The 15683-nt window shown below is 45.5% G+C and overlaps 1 protein-coding gene across 1 annotated transcript; it reads right to left on the reverse strand.

Annotated features, from left to right (window-relative positions):
- Nucleotides 1–1279: 1279 nt before the first annotated feature.
- TBPL2 (TATA-box binding protein like 2) lies at nt 1280–10588 on the reverse strand (the record flags this gene model as incomplete). The annotated part of the gene is made up of 7 exons (XM_084208639.1): nt 1280–1359; nt 3103–3197; nt 4649–4816; nt 5875–5966; nt 6194–6281; nt 7025–7419; nt 10538–10588. The coding sequence occupies 7 exons, from the start codon at nt 10586–10588 to the stop codon at nt 1280–1282; spliced, it is 969 nt and encodes a 322-aa protein (XP_084064765.1).
- Nucleotides 10589–15683: the final 5095 nt, after the last annotated feature.

Genomic DNA, 15683 nt, shown 5'->3' on the forward strand with positions numbered 1-15683 from the left:
GAGGAAGTGCACAAAGTTTTTCAAAGTTTACAGGGAGATAGATATAAAACCACTTGTGAGAGACACATAACAGATGCAGAAGATGAAGCCACACCCTCGCCGAATCAGAAATAAACTTTTGCGGCAGCAAAACTCAGCCCAGCAAGACCCTGTTCTGAGTTGAGTCGAGTATTTCCAGCAAGGACCGAGGAGGATTTTGGCCTGGGTTACACTTAAGTCATCTAAGAGCAACCTCTAGTGGTGTTTGCAGACAGGTACCAACACCTTCAGGAGGGAAGGACATACAGAACTGTTCTGGCTTGCTTCCAGGGGCTTTCCAGAGCAGCCATGGGACAGGCTTTGCACTGTTCCTGCACCATGCTGAGCAGGACACCTTCTGAAAAGAAAGGCTTGAGTTCAAACCAAGTACAGGAAACCTCATAGCTTTGGCTCCAAAATTACCAAATTTCTGCCATTGGCTGAACTCTGGTCACATAACACAGATAATTAAGTCATGAGCATCCAAGACTTTTTGAATTTTCCTCAAATTCAATTTTAACAGAGTTCCAAACCAACATGTTTTTGTCTGCACCAAACTCCCATCATCTGAGGGAGTCATACAAGTAGGTACCATTTGGTTAAAATCTAACTCGTCCCATGTCAAATTAGATCATTTAATTGGTTACACCCCTCCACCCACAGATTTCTTGGTATATCCCAGTCAGGATCTGGAACATCATCTCTGTGAAAGAAAATCCTGCACCCTCACACACAAGAGTTTATCCAGCCAGTGGGATCAGAGTGATTCCAGCACTTGTGTTCTAAACACCAAAATCAACTCATACAGGATTTTGTAAACCATGCTACAGACAATAATATATGTTGAGCTTAAACATGAACCTACAACACTGCAGGAGCAATTCAGGATGCATAGAGCTGAAGATTCTGATTAAGCCAGAATTTGAAGTGCAGTGTGGATTCACCTGTTCAATAGGGAAGGAGAACACATGGCTCCTGTGACAAAATGTTTTTAAGTGCCACCTTAACACACATTCTATTAAAAGTGCATTCATTTATCAAGTGTTTTAACTTGACAGAAATTGTCAGAACTCAGGTGGATTACAGACAATCTGAAAGAAAAGAACATTTCACAAGCTATAGAAAGGCATCAGCATACGTGGCATTCAGAAATGAATAATTTGCTTAATAATCCACAAATGGGTCTAGGAATGCCCTTGGTTCTGCTCCATGCACAGCAACACAAGCCCAGGTGTTATTCTGGATTGTTCTGGGAGCTGTGTCACGATGGTTTCTTGAAACCTCTTAAAATGGGGTAGATGTTCTCAAACGCCTCATAGATTTCAGAACGGTCTTTTGCGCCTAAATGGACATTTAAGAAAAAAAAAAAAGTCATGAATTAACAGAGTGCTGAACTTAAACTGAATGCAATTTAAACCCAGTAAGATTACAAACCATGAAGAAACCCAGGAGATTTAAAGCACCTAAATATTAAAGACTGTATTTCTATCTGCCACCTCAAAGAGCAATTCCTAGCTTGCTTAGCTTTAAGACTAAGACTGTGGAACCAAACCAGCAATTTTCTGCTCTTGACAGGTGCAAAATATTGGCTTTGAAGAAGGGGAAAAAAAGCAACTGAGCACCATCATGGTGTTATCTGCTTAGGATTAACAGCTCTGCCTGTTCATGAGGTGAGTGGAAGGTAGAAACAAGAATTGAAAAGCTTTTATTTCATACTGGGAGTTGTTTCCCAGTTTGAGAACTCTCCTTCTCCAGCTCTGAGAAGCAATTTTAATTTTAAGCTGTGTGTTAGGGCACCTTTCAATTTCAAATCCTTTTCTGTGGGACTGTAAACAAATCTTTGATACCAAGTTTTGCACACAAACTGCATTGCAGTAGGCAGGAACACTCCCTGCCAGCAAGACTACTCATGCTGGTCCAACAAACATCAGCCAGAAGAAAACTGCATTTAAGTGAACTAAAAGTGGAATTAAGCCCTGCTTAAGTTGAATGTATAAGCCTTTACTCATGTCCTCACTTGGACACGAATAATTCATCTGCCTTACCACAACTTTTACTTTCAAAACTAAAGTTACTTTCTTGATTAGGAAGAAAAACCCTCCTCACATCTCAGCAAATTCAGATTTGTCATTACAGCTGGGCCCAGGACTCACAGCAAAGGACTGAGTGTGCAGCAAGGCCATTACAATTAGTGCACCCCAAAAAATGCAAGCATCAGTGGAATGGAACTGACCAGTAGGATTTTACTGACCAGTATAATTTTATTGGACCTAAGAAAATTGTGGACATTGGAGGGAGAGGCATTTGAGCTTTGTCCTGAGTGCCCCATCCTTCAGTTGGCTGAGCTCATTCCTGATTTATGGTTGTGACAATCTCTGGCTAAGGCAGGCCCTTGTCTTCCTCCCCATGTCCCAAAGCTGTGTTGTGAACATGAATACCACATTCAGAGTTTCTGGGAACAAGCACTATTCACCTTTCAGTACATCTGAATAGAAGCATTTTCATGAGCTTCATCAAAAGGATGTGCCAGGAGCTCAGGAATTCACCTTTTTTGAAAAAGTCACCTGGGATCTGAGGTACAGGTATCTGCTGAGCACACTGACTCAGCAAGGCTTTTGCCTCACAATTTTTTTGCCAAACAGTCTGGAACAAGCTCTAAGATCTCCACCCTTTCCTCTGATAATCCCTACTAAATGTTGTCAGTGAAGTGTAAGTGTTTTAAGAAGTTTGTTTCCTGTCCAAGCAATTTTAAATTGCTTATTGTGAGGTTCCTATTTAAGTGCCTGAGTAGTTGCTGGCATGGCAGCATCCTGTTGGCATCCTCTGCATTGGCACGTGGCATCAGGCTTTGAATAAAAAAAATACTTAACATGGAAATCTGAGACTCTGTATATGAAACAATACAAGATTCTAGTGCAACAATACTGATGTTATCTGCAGAAAACACAGCTAAAGCTGCAGCAGCCATTAAAAATACCCCTGAGTGGCTTTACTGTGGCAAGATACTGCTTTTTAGTTAATGTTTAATTTAAATGCTCTCAGAAAGTGAAGCAGTGGGTAGAGACACAGAGAGGCAGCACTTACCAGTCAGTACAACTTTCCCAGACACAAAGATAAGCAGCACTATCCTTGGCTTGACCATCCTATAAACCAGGCCAGGGAATAGTTCAGGTTCATAGCTGTTCAAAGCAAGCAGGTGAGATTAGTAAAATGCAAATGCTGTTTCAGTGTTGTATGAATAAAGTGCTCTTTAATTACAGTAGCAAGAGGGTAATTAACCACACTGATTTTATCCAGCTGCCCTGAGTAAGCCAGGTCAGGTTTTGGACATCTTGAAGAGAAGCCTGTTAAACCCAGCTGGAGCTGGTGGAGGATCTTCATGCTGACTTTTAAAGACTTGTGAGCCACTTCTGATTTGTCATAGCCTTGGAACCTTTACTGTAATCCTCAAACAGTCCTCAAATCATGGAATGGCCTGGCTTGGAAAGGCCTGGCTTAAAAATCACCTCATTCCACCTCCTGCCATGGGAGTAGCGCTTCCACTATCCCAGGTTGCTCCAAGCCACATCCAGCCTGACCTGGAACATTTCCAGGGATCCAGGGGCAGCCACAGCTCCTGTGGGCACCCTGTGCCAGGGCCTCTCCACCCTCACAGTAAATCCTTCCTAGTCTGCAAAGAGCCCTTATCAGGAAGCATCCTGTGCAACTAAGACAAGATAACAGCCAATGTAAATATTTAATATATACCTAATTCCTAAATGAAATGCAAACTATGCAGTGCTAATAAAAGACATGAAATTTGGCTTTGTCAGTGCTGAAATCATCCTTTCCTGATGGCAATATCTAGTTTTGAACAAGCTGATCTCACAGGTACAACATGCCCTCAACTCAGCTACAGCTTTACTTTCAATTCTTGGCTAAAGAACAGTAAAGCAGAACCAAAACAATATCCCAGAAAAACACAGTATACCTGCAATTCTGTATTTTGTAACTGCAGTTTGGCTTCATGCCTGAAGGTTGGAAACCTTATCCCTGCAGACAAGAATTTGCTTTGCTGGTAGTTAAGATGTAGTTAATACCTTGGTATTAAAACCCACAATGGAGCTGATGCCTCAGGTTTTAGATTTTATATTTTTCAGGTTCTGTGCTGCTTCAGTGTGTGGTGTGGGCTTCATATTAGGGGATGGTGAGCTCTCTGCACAGAGCAGGGAGACAAAACAATTCCTGCTCCAGCTGGGCACCAAGGACAGATGATCCAAATCTCAGCCCAGGAGCACAAACAGCGTGGGCTGGAGAGAGAAAAACAAGCAGGGTGGGGCTGGATGGGCTGGAGCTGGAATTGGACAATTAATTCCAATATGCAAATGGAGCAGAATTTATAGAAGTGAGAGACCCTGTGACTGGTCATGCATTCTGTGGCCATCTTGGGTGTAGCCCTGGCTGGGCTCTTGTGCTGCCCAAGGTGCATCCATTGAGGCCTCCCAATAAATCCCTACTTTATTCTTTAACCGTGCCCAGTCTCTGTTCTAGGACAGCCTCCACAAGGCATCAGAGCAAAGGCATAGACCAGGCTCAAGCAGCCTCAGACCCTGCTGCCAGGTGCACAGGGCTGTACCTGATCTCCTCCTACCTGCTGAACTGCTGGTGGGTGAGAACCAAGCCTTCCAGGCGGATGGGGAACCTCACATCACAGCTCCCCACCATATTCTGGATCTTGAAGTCCAAGAACTTGGCAGGGAAGCCGAGCTTCTGCACCACCCGCGCGTATTTCCTGGCTGCCAGCCGTGACTGCTCTTCACTGAGGGAAGAAACCTTTATTGTAATCTCCAAACAGCCCTCAAATCACAGAATCCCAGAGTGGCTGGGGCTGGAAGAGATCTTAAAGCCCATCTTGTTCCACCCCCTGCCATGGGCAGGGACACCTTCCACTATTCCAGGGTGCTCCAAGCCCCGTCCAGCCTGGCCTGGAACACTTTGAGGGATGGGGCTTTTCACTGAAGGACAAGCAAAGGGGAAAAAACAACTTTTATTTGTGCTTTCCTCTGCTCTTGAGATGGAATTCAGTTTATAGCCACCACTGTGCTAATCTGCCCTCCAGAATAAGAGATCCTGCTGCTCAAAATAGCAAGGCTCCATCCCCAGAACTGCTGCAGGGAGCTAAAAGGAGTAAGGCACTTGTTCATTCACCTTCCTGTGGTCTGGTTGAACCCACTGGAGATGTTTCATCACTCAGCAGTTCCCCTTTTGAGAGGTTTCTCAGTTCCTCAAAACAGCTCAGTGCTCATCCAGGAGTGAGACTGCAGGCACCAGTACAATCACCTACCTGGGGTGGTGGTAGGGGCTGGGAAGAGGTCTCTTAAGCATGAATTAATTCTAATTGACTCTTTTTGGGATATAAAAGCCAAAGCAGTCTCTGCTGAACTTCAGGGGGAAAAAGCTTCAGAGTACAGGAATAAACTTTTGCTTTCCCTGATTCCCATTTCCTCTAGAGGCAGATGTGTTGACTGGTGAACACAGACACTGAAGAGAGACTTGACAGACACACGTTATGTCCTAAACACTTTAAAAATCAGTGAGAAATGCAAATAATCCCTTAATTTCTGGGAATTTTAGCAGCTTTTCTACTGATGTCTGCTCAGCTCAATCTAAATTCAGGGACAGAAGTACACAGTTCAGAAATTTCTAAGGTGCCATCACGAAGAAAGCAAGATTTGCAATATCAGTGCTTCACTTTTCTTACAATTAGTCCTTTTCTAGATGTTTTAAGCAAGACTTTTCAGACATTCTCTATCAGAATATATGCATAGCTGCAAGGCCCAGACCTTTAGAGGGAAGGGAAAAAAACCAGAAAAATACCTTTTTGCTCCTGTGCAGACCATTTTTCCTGAACTGAAGATGAGGGCTGTTGTTCGTGGTTCCCTGATTCTCATGATCACAGCAGCAAACCTCTACAAATCCAAAAGAAAACCTGACAGAAATTAAGCTGTATTTCTGTTCAGTCTTGCAACAATTAACACTTTCAAAGGTTGTCACAACACATATTTGCTTTTTAAGTGGTTTTTTCCCCACCCTGAAGTTATTTCCCACTCACCTAGGAGCAGGAGAGTTAAGACCACAGTGATCCATTAGCACTGGGAAGGGGAAGTGAGGGTAAAGCTTTGAGTCCAAGATTTACCTTTGGGTTATACTCTGCATTTCTGGCATGCAGAGCTATGTTCTTCAGATCCAGTTTACAAGCCAAGTTTACAGTTGACACAATATTCCTGAGGAATGAGGGAGGAATTCTCTCATTGCAAAATCCAGCCACTGCAGAGGCACCCCCCAGCAGTACAAGCCATATTCCAATTAATAATTGCCATCAACTGATTTCCTGTCTGTCTCTTCCCCACTCAAGCATTAAGCTACTTCTGGCAAAACTTAAGTAATTCAATCCAAAACTGCACTTTGAGATAGAACAAAGTGTGAAATTTTTAGTCTCTGAATTATAAGTTTGTGTGTCTTCCAAAAACTGCATCATTTGAAGCCTTTCACAGCTTTGGGTTGAAACTATTTAGGGTTACTACAGCACCTAAGGTAGGCAGGGGTGGGTTATTTTCTACAGGTATAAACTATTCCAGAGTTGCTCTATCCTAGACAGGACAGCATCTTTTAATGAGCCCAGAGGTTCTCACACTCAGCTCTGTTTCTCCTTTTGAAAAAGCAGAGTGACATCTTTAAACCCCTGGAGTCTGCTGTCATCCTTCACATTGTCCTTCCTGGAGGAAATCTTCCTTCTCAAATATCTTCATATTTTTATCTGATATTGTCAGTTCATTTTCTCCACCTCTCCATTTCAAGAGGAGAAAAAAACTACTACTACAAAAAAACTACTCCTGTAGTTTTTTTGCTTATTTAAGACCAAGCCATGCTTGCTGCATTCTCCAAGTAAAAAGTCAGAGCAACACCTTGCAGTTTAAGCCAAACTCTGGCTATGGTGTGTGTGCTACATAAATAACACATAACTTACTGCAGCTGGGGAACTATTCCAGAACTTTCTGAAGCAGATGTTGCCGGGGTGATCGGAGTTATCGGAGTCAGGGGAGGACACACGCCAGGTGCTTCAGGAGATGGCTGAGCTGCACCTGGATGTGACAAGCTGCTCTCATCCATGAAAACACCACTGTCCTCCTTACTTGGTAGTGACCCATCAAGCTGTTCTTGGGTTTCATGACCATCCTCAGAGAAGTTTTGTTCATTGTTGTCTTCGGTGACATCTGGGAGAAAGCTGAGGTCCACGGAGGAGAAGTCTGTGTGAAGCTCCTTGGACTGACTTAACTGGGAAGATGCTTGAATTGGAAGTTCTAAATCATAAGGGCTCATAGGAGTGAACAGATGAGGACTAGTGGAGAAGTCATCCTTGAATTAAGAAAAAGTGCCATTAAGAGTCTTGTGTTAAAACAGTTACTGTAACAGGGAGAGTAAATTAAGATTAATCTTCCTTCAATGAGGAATTTTCAATAATTTTCCCCCAATATACATTTTAGCAAAGACTAGTTTTAAGGTTGAAAGTGTGTCCTTTGCTTGTCTGTGTGTGTATAAAAATCCAGGTAGTTTGTATAATGCATTTTCACCACAGTCCATGGGCGCTCTAGAGAGCTCCTGGGATTGCACAAATTGGAAAATGCAGGTAACAACAGTGGCACTTCACCCTTCACAGCCACTGTCACACCACAACCACATTATCACACTCGTGAGTTTTTCCAAGGAAGACAGACAGCATTTTCTGGCTGACTTGATCTCCCATTCTGTATATTATTCCATTTCCTCTCCCTGCTAGCAGGGGACAGTGTCAGCTTTGCTTTGTGCAACAGAGGGCAGCAGCTCACAGAACCAGCAGCAATTAATTCCTCAGCTCCTGGAGGCCACCAGCCTGAGTGAAGCTATAGAAGAGAAGATGGCACTAAAAAAAGCCTCACCACAGTCAGCAGAACCAAACACACAACACACCTGCAAGTAAGCTCTTACCTACTGATGTCCTTCTCAATCAACTGTTTATTAAAAGCTGTTTTAAAAGCATCATCATGCCAATGAGGAAAGAGTTTCAGGAGAGGATTTATTCCCTCTCCATTGCTGCATAAGGCTCTTTCTGAAGGTAGTTTCTGCCAACATCCACAGCAGGTGACAGCTTGGACTAAAGAATCCATACAAGAGGTTTTGTGTTTAATCAGGCATTTTTAAAAAGATTCAAGAGCCAGAAGGACTTGAAGAGTCCAAGCACAAATCAGAACAGGGAATGGAGCATGAGACTGAGGCCCTGGAGTTGGCAGCAAGTGTCTGACCTCCAGCAGGAGCAGGATTTCCAGATCAGTGCTTCCCAGCCCTGAGCTAGTGCTGCTCTCTTCTAGTCAGCTCACTTGGCAACCCAGCCATGCACATGGGGACATCTCTGCTCCTACTTTGCAGTATATCTGCCTGCAGACACTTGGAAAACTCTGACAAAGTGACAAATCCTCCCAGAGAACCCTCAGTAGCCTGAATACAGATGCAATCAGGAAAGCATTGCCAACACCCACAATTAAAACTGCTTCTAAAACTGACGTCTAAATGCAGAGTCCCACAGAAGATCTAGTGGGGCAGAGTGCTGTTGAATAAATCTACATACTCCTTTTCCCTTTAGAAAAAAGGTCAAATATGTAATTAACTGTTACAAATAAAATATATGGAATCACAAAAATACATCTATTTTAAATAGGCACCAGCAAGGGAAGGAAGTCATAGTCTCAGCAAGAATTCCCGTGGACTAAGGATTAGCTGTAGAGGAGCTCATTAGGAAGGCTTTGTAGGAACCACAACGTAGAGAAAATGATACAAAAGCTCCCTGTGAGACTACTCACATCATACTAATGGGCATCAAGGAATGAACATAACAGTAAAAAAACCACCCACAAACAAACAACCAAAGCCAGTTTGTGACATATCTTAAAGAAGCTGATGGAGAAACGAGTGGGTCATGAGGCTGGAAGTATCACACAGTTGTGAAGTTTTCAAAAAGTGGAGTAAATTGCATAGAGCAGGTAGAAACAGAAAGCAAATTTTCCTTTCTTGTCAGCTTTGCACCTAAAAGGTCTGAGGAAAAGCCCTGACAGGGTTAAGTGCTGGGGAATATTTCCTTCTTGTCAGACAGATGCTCAGAGGCTGCAAGAGGGGCACAAGACCATGTTTGCATTGGGCTGGCTGCCAAGGGTTATTGCTATAGACTCTGGGTTAATTAACTTCACCAAGGCCCCACCAACTGCATAGCTTTGGCCATCTCCCAGCAGCTCCAGGGAGGAGATTTCACTCTCAGATCCTGTCTGAGATCCCTCAGTTTGGGGCAGCTCGAGGGGAAACAGCCTTTTTCACTTCCACTGCAGAAATCCCTGCAACTCAGGTAGACACAAATCAAACCCAGCTGCCTTAAGCAAAATACTTGGATTGTTTTTTTTATTTCCTCCCTGCAGTGATATCACACACCTGCTATTATCAAGGCTACCAGCAAATGTGAAACATAAAAAGCTCACTAGCACTTATAAAAGCTATATTATACATTACCACATTATAGATTTTGTGAAGGCACATTCAGAGGGCTTTACCCACTGCCACAGGATGGTCTCTGGATTTAAACAGCTCATGCTAAGCCTGTTTTCTGAGCTAAAAAGAGGTTTACAACAGGATGTAAGGAAGTTTTGTTCCTTGAGTAACAAAGAAAACTCAGCTGTGGAGTCCAGCCCACTCCCAGTTGTTCCTACAACCACCTGAGATCAGGGTGAGTCTAACTAAACCAACACACTTTGCTTTTTCTTTGAATAACACTATTTTACAGCAGCTTCTCCTGTTGAAAATTAGGAATTTAAGCATTTGCACAAGGCTCTTTAAACAAATCAACGTTTTTATTCAAGTGTTTCTTTGGAATGCTTCCTCAACCCTCTGAGGAGTGCATCGTACTGGGCTGGCTAAGGGAGGAGAAAAGGGAATGATGAGACTTCCACGTGGTTTACAGTGGGTAGAGAACAACCATTCCAAATACCGAAATAATGGATTTTGGCAGACATTTAGTAACCAGAAGGAGGAGATGCAAGCCTGCTGCCCTCTCAGTACCCACCCACGCCAACACCTGGGCTGACCCTCGCAGGCAGCATCCCACCCAAGAGTTTATTTAAACGCGGCCGCATCATCCCTCTTAGCAGGGAGGGCAAGCGACCTCCCGCTCCAGAAAGCTCCTGCATGCTCCCGGCAGCTCTGGGACAGCAGGAATCCCCCGGGACAGGGAGGAACCCCCCGGGACTGTGGAATTTCGGGCTCCCCAGGCAGGATTGCCGTAATGACCCAGTTGAGGCGCAGCTGTGGGGCTGCTTTCAGCGCAGCGTTGGTGGTATAGTGGTGAGCATAGCTGCCTTCCAAGCAGTTGACCCGGGTTCGATTCCCGGCCAACGCAGTTCGTTTTTATTTAGCTTTATTTTGTTTTTTCCCCTCACTTGATTTTTTTTCTTTCCTCCCTTACCTGCCCACTGCAGCTCTCCAGGTACCGCTCCAGCGGCGATACGCCCTCCATGGGCACAGCCACCGACACAAAGCCCCCAGCCCTGCTCCGGTCCTGCTCTTATCCCCCAGGGAACAGCACCAGGACCACGTGTGGCTTGTCAGGGAGCAGAGCCCATCACAGCTGGGAGCTTCACCCTCATCAAGCAGCCTTGGAGCCTCTGCTCTGCCTGCACGGCTGTCTGAGAGGGTTTGTCCCGTCCTGTAGAATTAGAGAAATCAGGGTGCTCTTCTCGTGTGCTTTACAGGAGCCTAAAAACAACCTGTGCCTCTGAGCCTGCTTTCCTCTGCAGGGTTGAAAAGAAATAAGTTGGACCTCGTAGTTAGCAGTAGTAAATGTAGTTTAGACCTTCCCAGATGATGCTTTTTAACAAGTGTCATGTGCCCCTTAATGTCTCCCACCTGCCTCATTGAGTGCAATGAGGCACATCTGGTCCTTCGAGAGGAGCCTCCCCACAGCCAAAAGTGTAAACTTCAAACTGAAGGCATTGTCATGAATTGGTTTATTCTCAGTTGTGTAAACACTCCTTTGGGGGGGACAGGGAGAAGCCTTTACTCTTTACATTCACTGTCCTCCCTGTGCAGGCATTTCCCCTCTGGAGCGTACTTCTGCCCACTGTGAGTGATGATTTAGGGCCATTCCCTTTTCCCATGTCCTGGTGTGAGGCAGCACGTTCCCAGGAAGGAGCTCATGGCTGCTGGATGCTGTGGGAGGCTCACACTGCTGACACAGTTTGGCTTGGGTGCCACTTGAGTCGATGCCAGCAGTTGCTGTGTGACTTGTTCCTTCTCTCCTGTCCTGTTGCTGTGTGGGGATGGATGGATGGATGGATGGATGGATGGATGGATGGATGGATGGATGGATGGATGGATGGATGGATGGATGGATGGATGGATGGGAACACATCCCTGTACCTGCCTGGGCTGGTGGATGTTGTGATCACTGCACCTGTTGCTCTGCCAGACAGGACTTTGCAGTGAGATTTGCTTACAAACAGCAAGCTGAGCTGAAGAAACCCTTTGGAAGATGTCAGAGCTCAGACATGCAGCAGGTCCTTGGGAGGTGCTGCCAGGCTCTTCTCACTGCCCCAGAGGTGCAAAGGCTTAAATTAATGCCCTTTATCCAAGCAGCAGAGCATACATGAGCATCCTTCCCTCCTCAGCCAGCCTGCTGGGCTTGTTTGTGGTATTTCTGGGACTCACAAGTGAGTAATAAAAGGTGCCAAATCCTCCCAGATCCAGAAAAATCCAGCCTCAAGCAGGTTGGTTTACATCACACAGCCTGCCATGGAGGCAAATCAGGCAGCAAAACACGGAGAGCACTCAGTTTGTACTTTGAATTAGGGAGGCTGGTGGAGCTAGCTCAGGATGGTTAACTCTGAAATGTCCTATTTAGTGCTGGCAGGTGATTGGGGTGCTTGCAGACAGCTCCATGGTCTCAGCTGCCTTTGTGGGCACAACAGGGTGAGGCACTGAGGGCTGGGAGGCTCTGCAGTGCCAGCCCAGCCCTCCCAGCTGGTCCCTGAGAGCCCTGTGGGCCTGCCCTGCCCACAGAAATCATTGAATTGAGCACAGGGATTGTGCTGAGCGTTACCTTTGCAGCGGCATCTCAGGGGGCCAGGAGGCTGCTGCTCCCCCAGAGTGTGACACTATTGCTGTGCTTGAGTTGGGAAGCTGGGGGTGCTCCTGGGGCTGCCCTGGTGTGGCCCTGCCTGTAGCATTGCAGCTGCAGTGCTGTGAATTTCCTCAGCTAATTAATGCTTTATTGCAGAACCTCCTAGAGAGGAGATGTGTTCATCCTGAAGCCCCTGGGAATTGATTTGTCTGCATTTTGTGAACCTGAGATACAGAAGGTCAAATAATGGTGTTCAAGTGAGTGAGGCTACATCAGAGAGGAACATAAAATACAAATCTCTTGATACTGGTGTTGTTTCTCACCTTGAATAAGGACAAACGGCAGGGGCACAAGGAACTGTTGAGATTTTGGGTGAGTCATGGAGTTTGGTGTCTCAGGTTAAATGGGTGAAAGATTGTTTACCCATTTGAAGAAGGGAAGGTGTTTAGAAAGCTGAGACAGCATCTGAGGATCCAAGAGTCACACTGTGTGTGCAGTTCAAGCTTTCAGGGGTGCTTTGCTGTAGGGAAGGGACTTCTGGCATTGCCCAAAGGAGGGCAGGTATGGCTGTGCCTCAGGAGGGCTCTGTGCTCACAGCCTCCTCTTCCAGGCTGGGAAACTGCACTGGGGGAGGCTCCAGGAGGGGGGTGTGCAGTGCTGGGAGCCCCAGTGAGTGAAGGCCCAGGTGGTGGGAGGTCCAGAGAGCAGTATTCCAGTGAGCTGAATCCCTGGGCTACTCCCAACTTCTGTGTCTCCCCTTCTTAGTCATCAGAGGCTTCATTCCCTCTCTGCTCCTTGCTTCTTCAGCAGGAGACTGACCCCTGCCATGGGTAGGACAGATGTTAATGCAAAATGTACCACTCAGAACTCATGAGACCTACCTGCTTAATTTCAAATCATCCAAATAAAATAATGTTAGAAAAGGGAACTATTTTTCCCATGTCAGTTTTAAAAAACATTATTTCTCTCTCAAACTGCCTGGGGTTCCACCTATCCCTTTTTTCCTCTCTTTCTCCCCCCCTTTTAAAATCCTTTGGAAGCAGCAGCCATCCCGATCCGGCCGGGTGAGTCACGGCAGGAGGGCAGGACCGCTGGAGGAGCCCTTCCCCATTTTGGGGACCGGCTGATGAATCACTGCACTGCAGAGTTACTGTCATGATGAATTGTCATGAACCTTAATTAGCAAATTGGTTAATTTTACTTAGAAAGTTGATGATTAGCTCGACAATAAGTGCTTTGTGTGTCCTTTGTAAGAGTCATTCAATATTGCTCTTCCTTGGATAACTAATTGGGGAAGGCTGTTCCACAGAGCTCCTGCTAGCTCACCTCGAGCAGCCTCTTCAACATTTCTGTAGCAGGCACTGCTGCATCACCTGCGTGCTGGAATCTCATTAGGGGATGGGACTAATCACAGGAGACTTCCAAAAACCTGGAAGGGACAAGGAGCGAGTCATTAAGGAACCTCTACCTGTTTAATTCATTAGTGCTCTGCACAGCTGCATTCTATTCTAGCATGGCCTAAATGCCTTGCTGCTTGCTTTGAAGTTGGTTAATCTGGTTGGCTTTATCTTATCTTTTTTAGGAGCCAGTTTCAGAATTAAAAGCTTGTGACTGACTGTTCTGCTTTCTGCTCTCCTGAGTTTTATGCTAAACCTTTATAGCCGTAATTGTCTCAGAAGAGTGGAGCTTGCCTCAGGTGTAGCTTCCATCTCCTGGTGCCCTCTCTGCCTGCAGCATTAAAGCTCTACCTTTGGAGCAAGTAGAAGAACAACTGAGAGCTGGACCATTTTCCAAGGGGAAAAAAATAAATATATTATGTACAAGACATCTTCAAATTTAGCACTTTGTAATTAGTCCAGGAGCCAGCACTCTGTCAACAGCAGGATCCAAGTCTTGTTGTGGAGGTTGTTCCTTCTGTGTGGTTTAGCCTTATTTTGGTCCCTGTGCCTTGATTCCCATCATGGCAGGGACGGAAATAGAGTGAGGTGCTGAGGAAGAACCTGGAGAGAGTCAGGGAGGGGAGCAGGGGAGCTGCAGTCAAGTCAGTGGGAGCAAAGGATCTGCATGGAGCTGGAAAAGCTCTTGAGAAATGCCTGCAGCCCAAAAGGCAACTCAGAGAGAGATGCTGGAGTGCCTTTGGCCTGACAAGTGTGACCATCACCCTCATACTTATCCCATAATACTCCATTCCAGACCTGATCAGGGCCTGGCAGTATCAGCAGATACTGGATTTATTACTGGGGAAGGAAAGAAGTTGCCATGACTACTCACTGAGTAATAGAGAGTAATTTGGCTTTTAATTGTGAATTATTTATCATCATCATCAGGTTGTGCTGGTGTAAACATGAACAGAATCAGGTCCATTAGAGTTGATATCTGGGTCTGACTTTACCTGTGTAAATCAGGAGTAACCCTCTGGCAGCAGTGAGGTTACAATGGCTGGGAGTTGAGCCAGACTCCGGTCTCATTTCCCAGGTTTGCTGGGTGGTGGGAAGGGCTGGAACTCCCCATTTGCCCCCTGGTGCTGTGTGCCCCTCCCTGGATCAGGTGATACAGCCCCAGTCACACAAAGGTAGGGCTGCCTCTTTGCCCTGCTCAAACTGGGGCTCCCTTGCTCCCTGAGAAGGGCAGAAATGGGGGAATTTGATACTTTTTGCAAACATTAGGGGACTCTGAGCATTTGTGTGCTGCGCCTGCTGTGCTCACTGGTGGAGACCAGGATGTGTTGGCTTTTGGATCAGGGAAGAAAATCACTTCTGTCAGATGGGAAAGGGGTAAACTGGCTAGAAAAGAGCTATTTTTTTTCTGGCTTCTACAGCTCTATTATGTGCAATGGAGACACTAATTGCCCCCATGTCAGAGAAGTGCTGAGAACCAGACCCAGAGAGGATTGCCAAATTTTCCACTGAATGCCAGAGGAAGAAGCACTGTAAGTAGAAGTCATCTGTCTCAACTGAAAGGCTGAATAGTGACTTGAAAACTCTACAGTTAACTTCATTTAATTTTCCTATCTGAGTCAGGCAGCAAACTGATTAAAGGAAGGAATTCTCTATGTTGTTTGCATAGAAATCCACTCATCCTGGCCCACTCTCATGTGGGGCAGGGCACAGCAGTCTATTTTTATTTTTCATCCTGTGTTGTATTTAAAATGTGGCCAGAAAAGGGGGGAATGGGATGAGGAGGGTTTTAAACATTGGCTGCCACCTTAATTGCAGCCTAGCAATGAATGGCTGCAGGCTTTCTTGGACAGCTCCTCTGTGAATGTCACACACAAATCCAGCTGACACCTGGGGTCAGAAGTATTCTTCTGTGCTTTTTGTTAAGTCATCTTTCCCACTTTTGTGCCAAAGGGTCTGGCTAAATTGAATTGCATTTAAATGAGGTGAGTGTGTGATGGATCATCTGAGTGCTGCTGTTTCCCTCCAAGTTTTGTGACAAATCTCTCTAATGCAAACACTGTGTCTCATACCTTGAACTCTTTGCTGCAATTAAA

This window comes from Fringilla coelebs (genome assembly GCF_963513975.1).
Source record: "Fringilla coelebs genome assembly, chromosome: 6".
Classification (NCBI taxonomy): domain Eukaryota; kingdom Metazoa; phylum Chordata; class Aves; order Passeriformes; family Fringillidae; genus Fringilla; species Fringilla coelebs.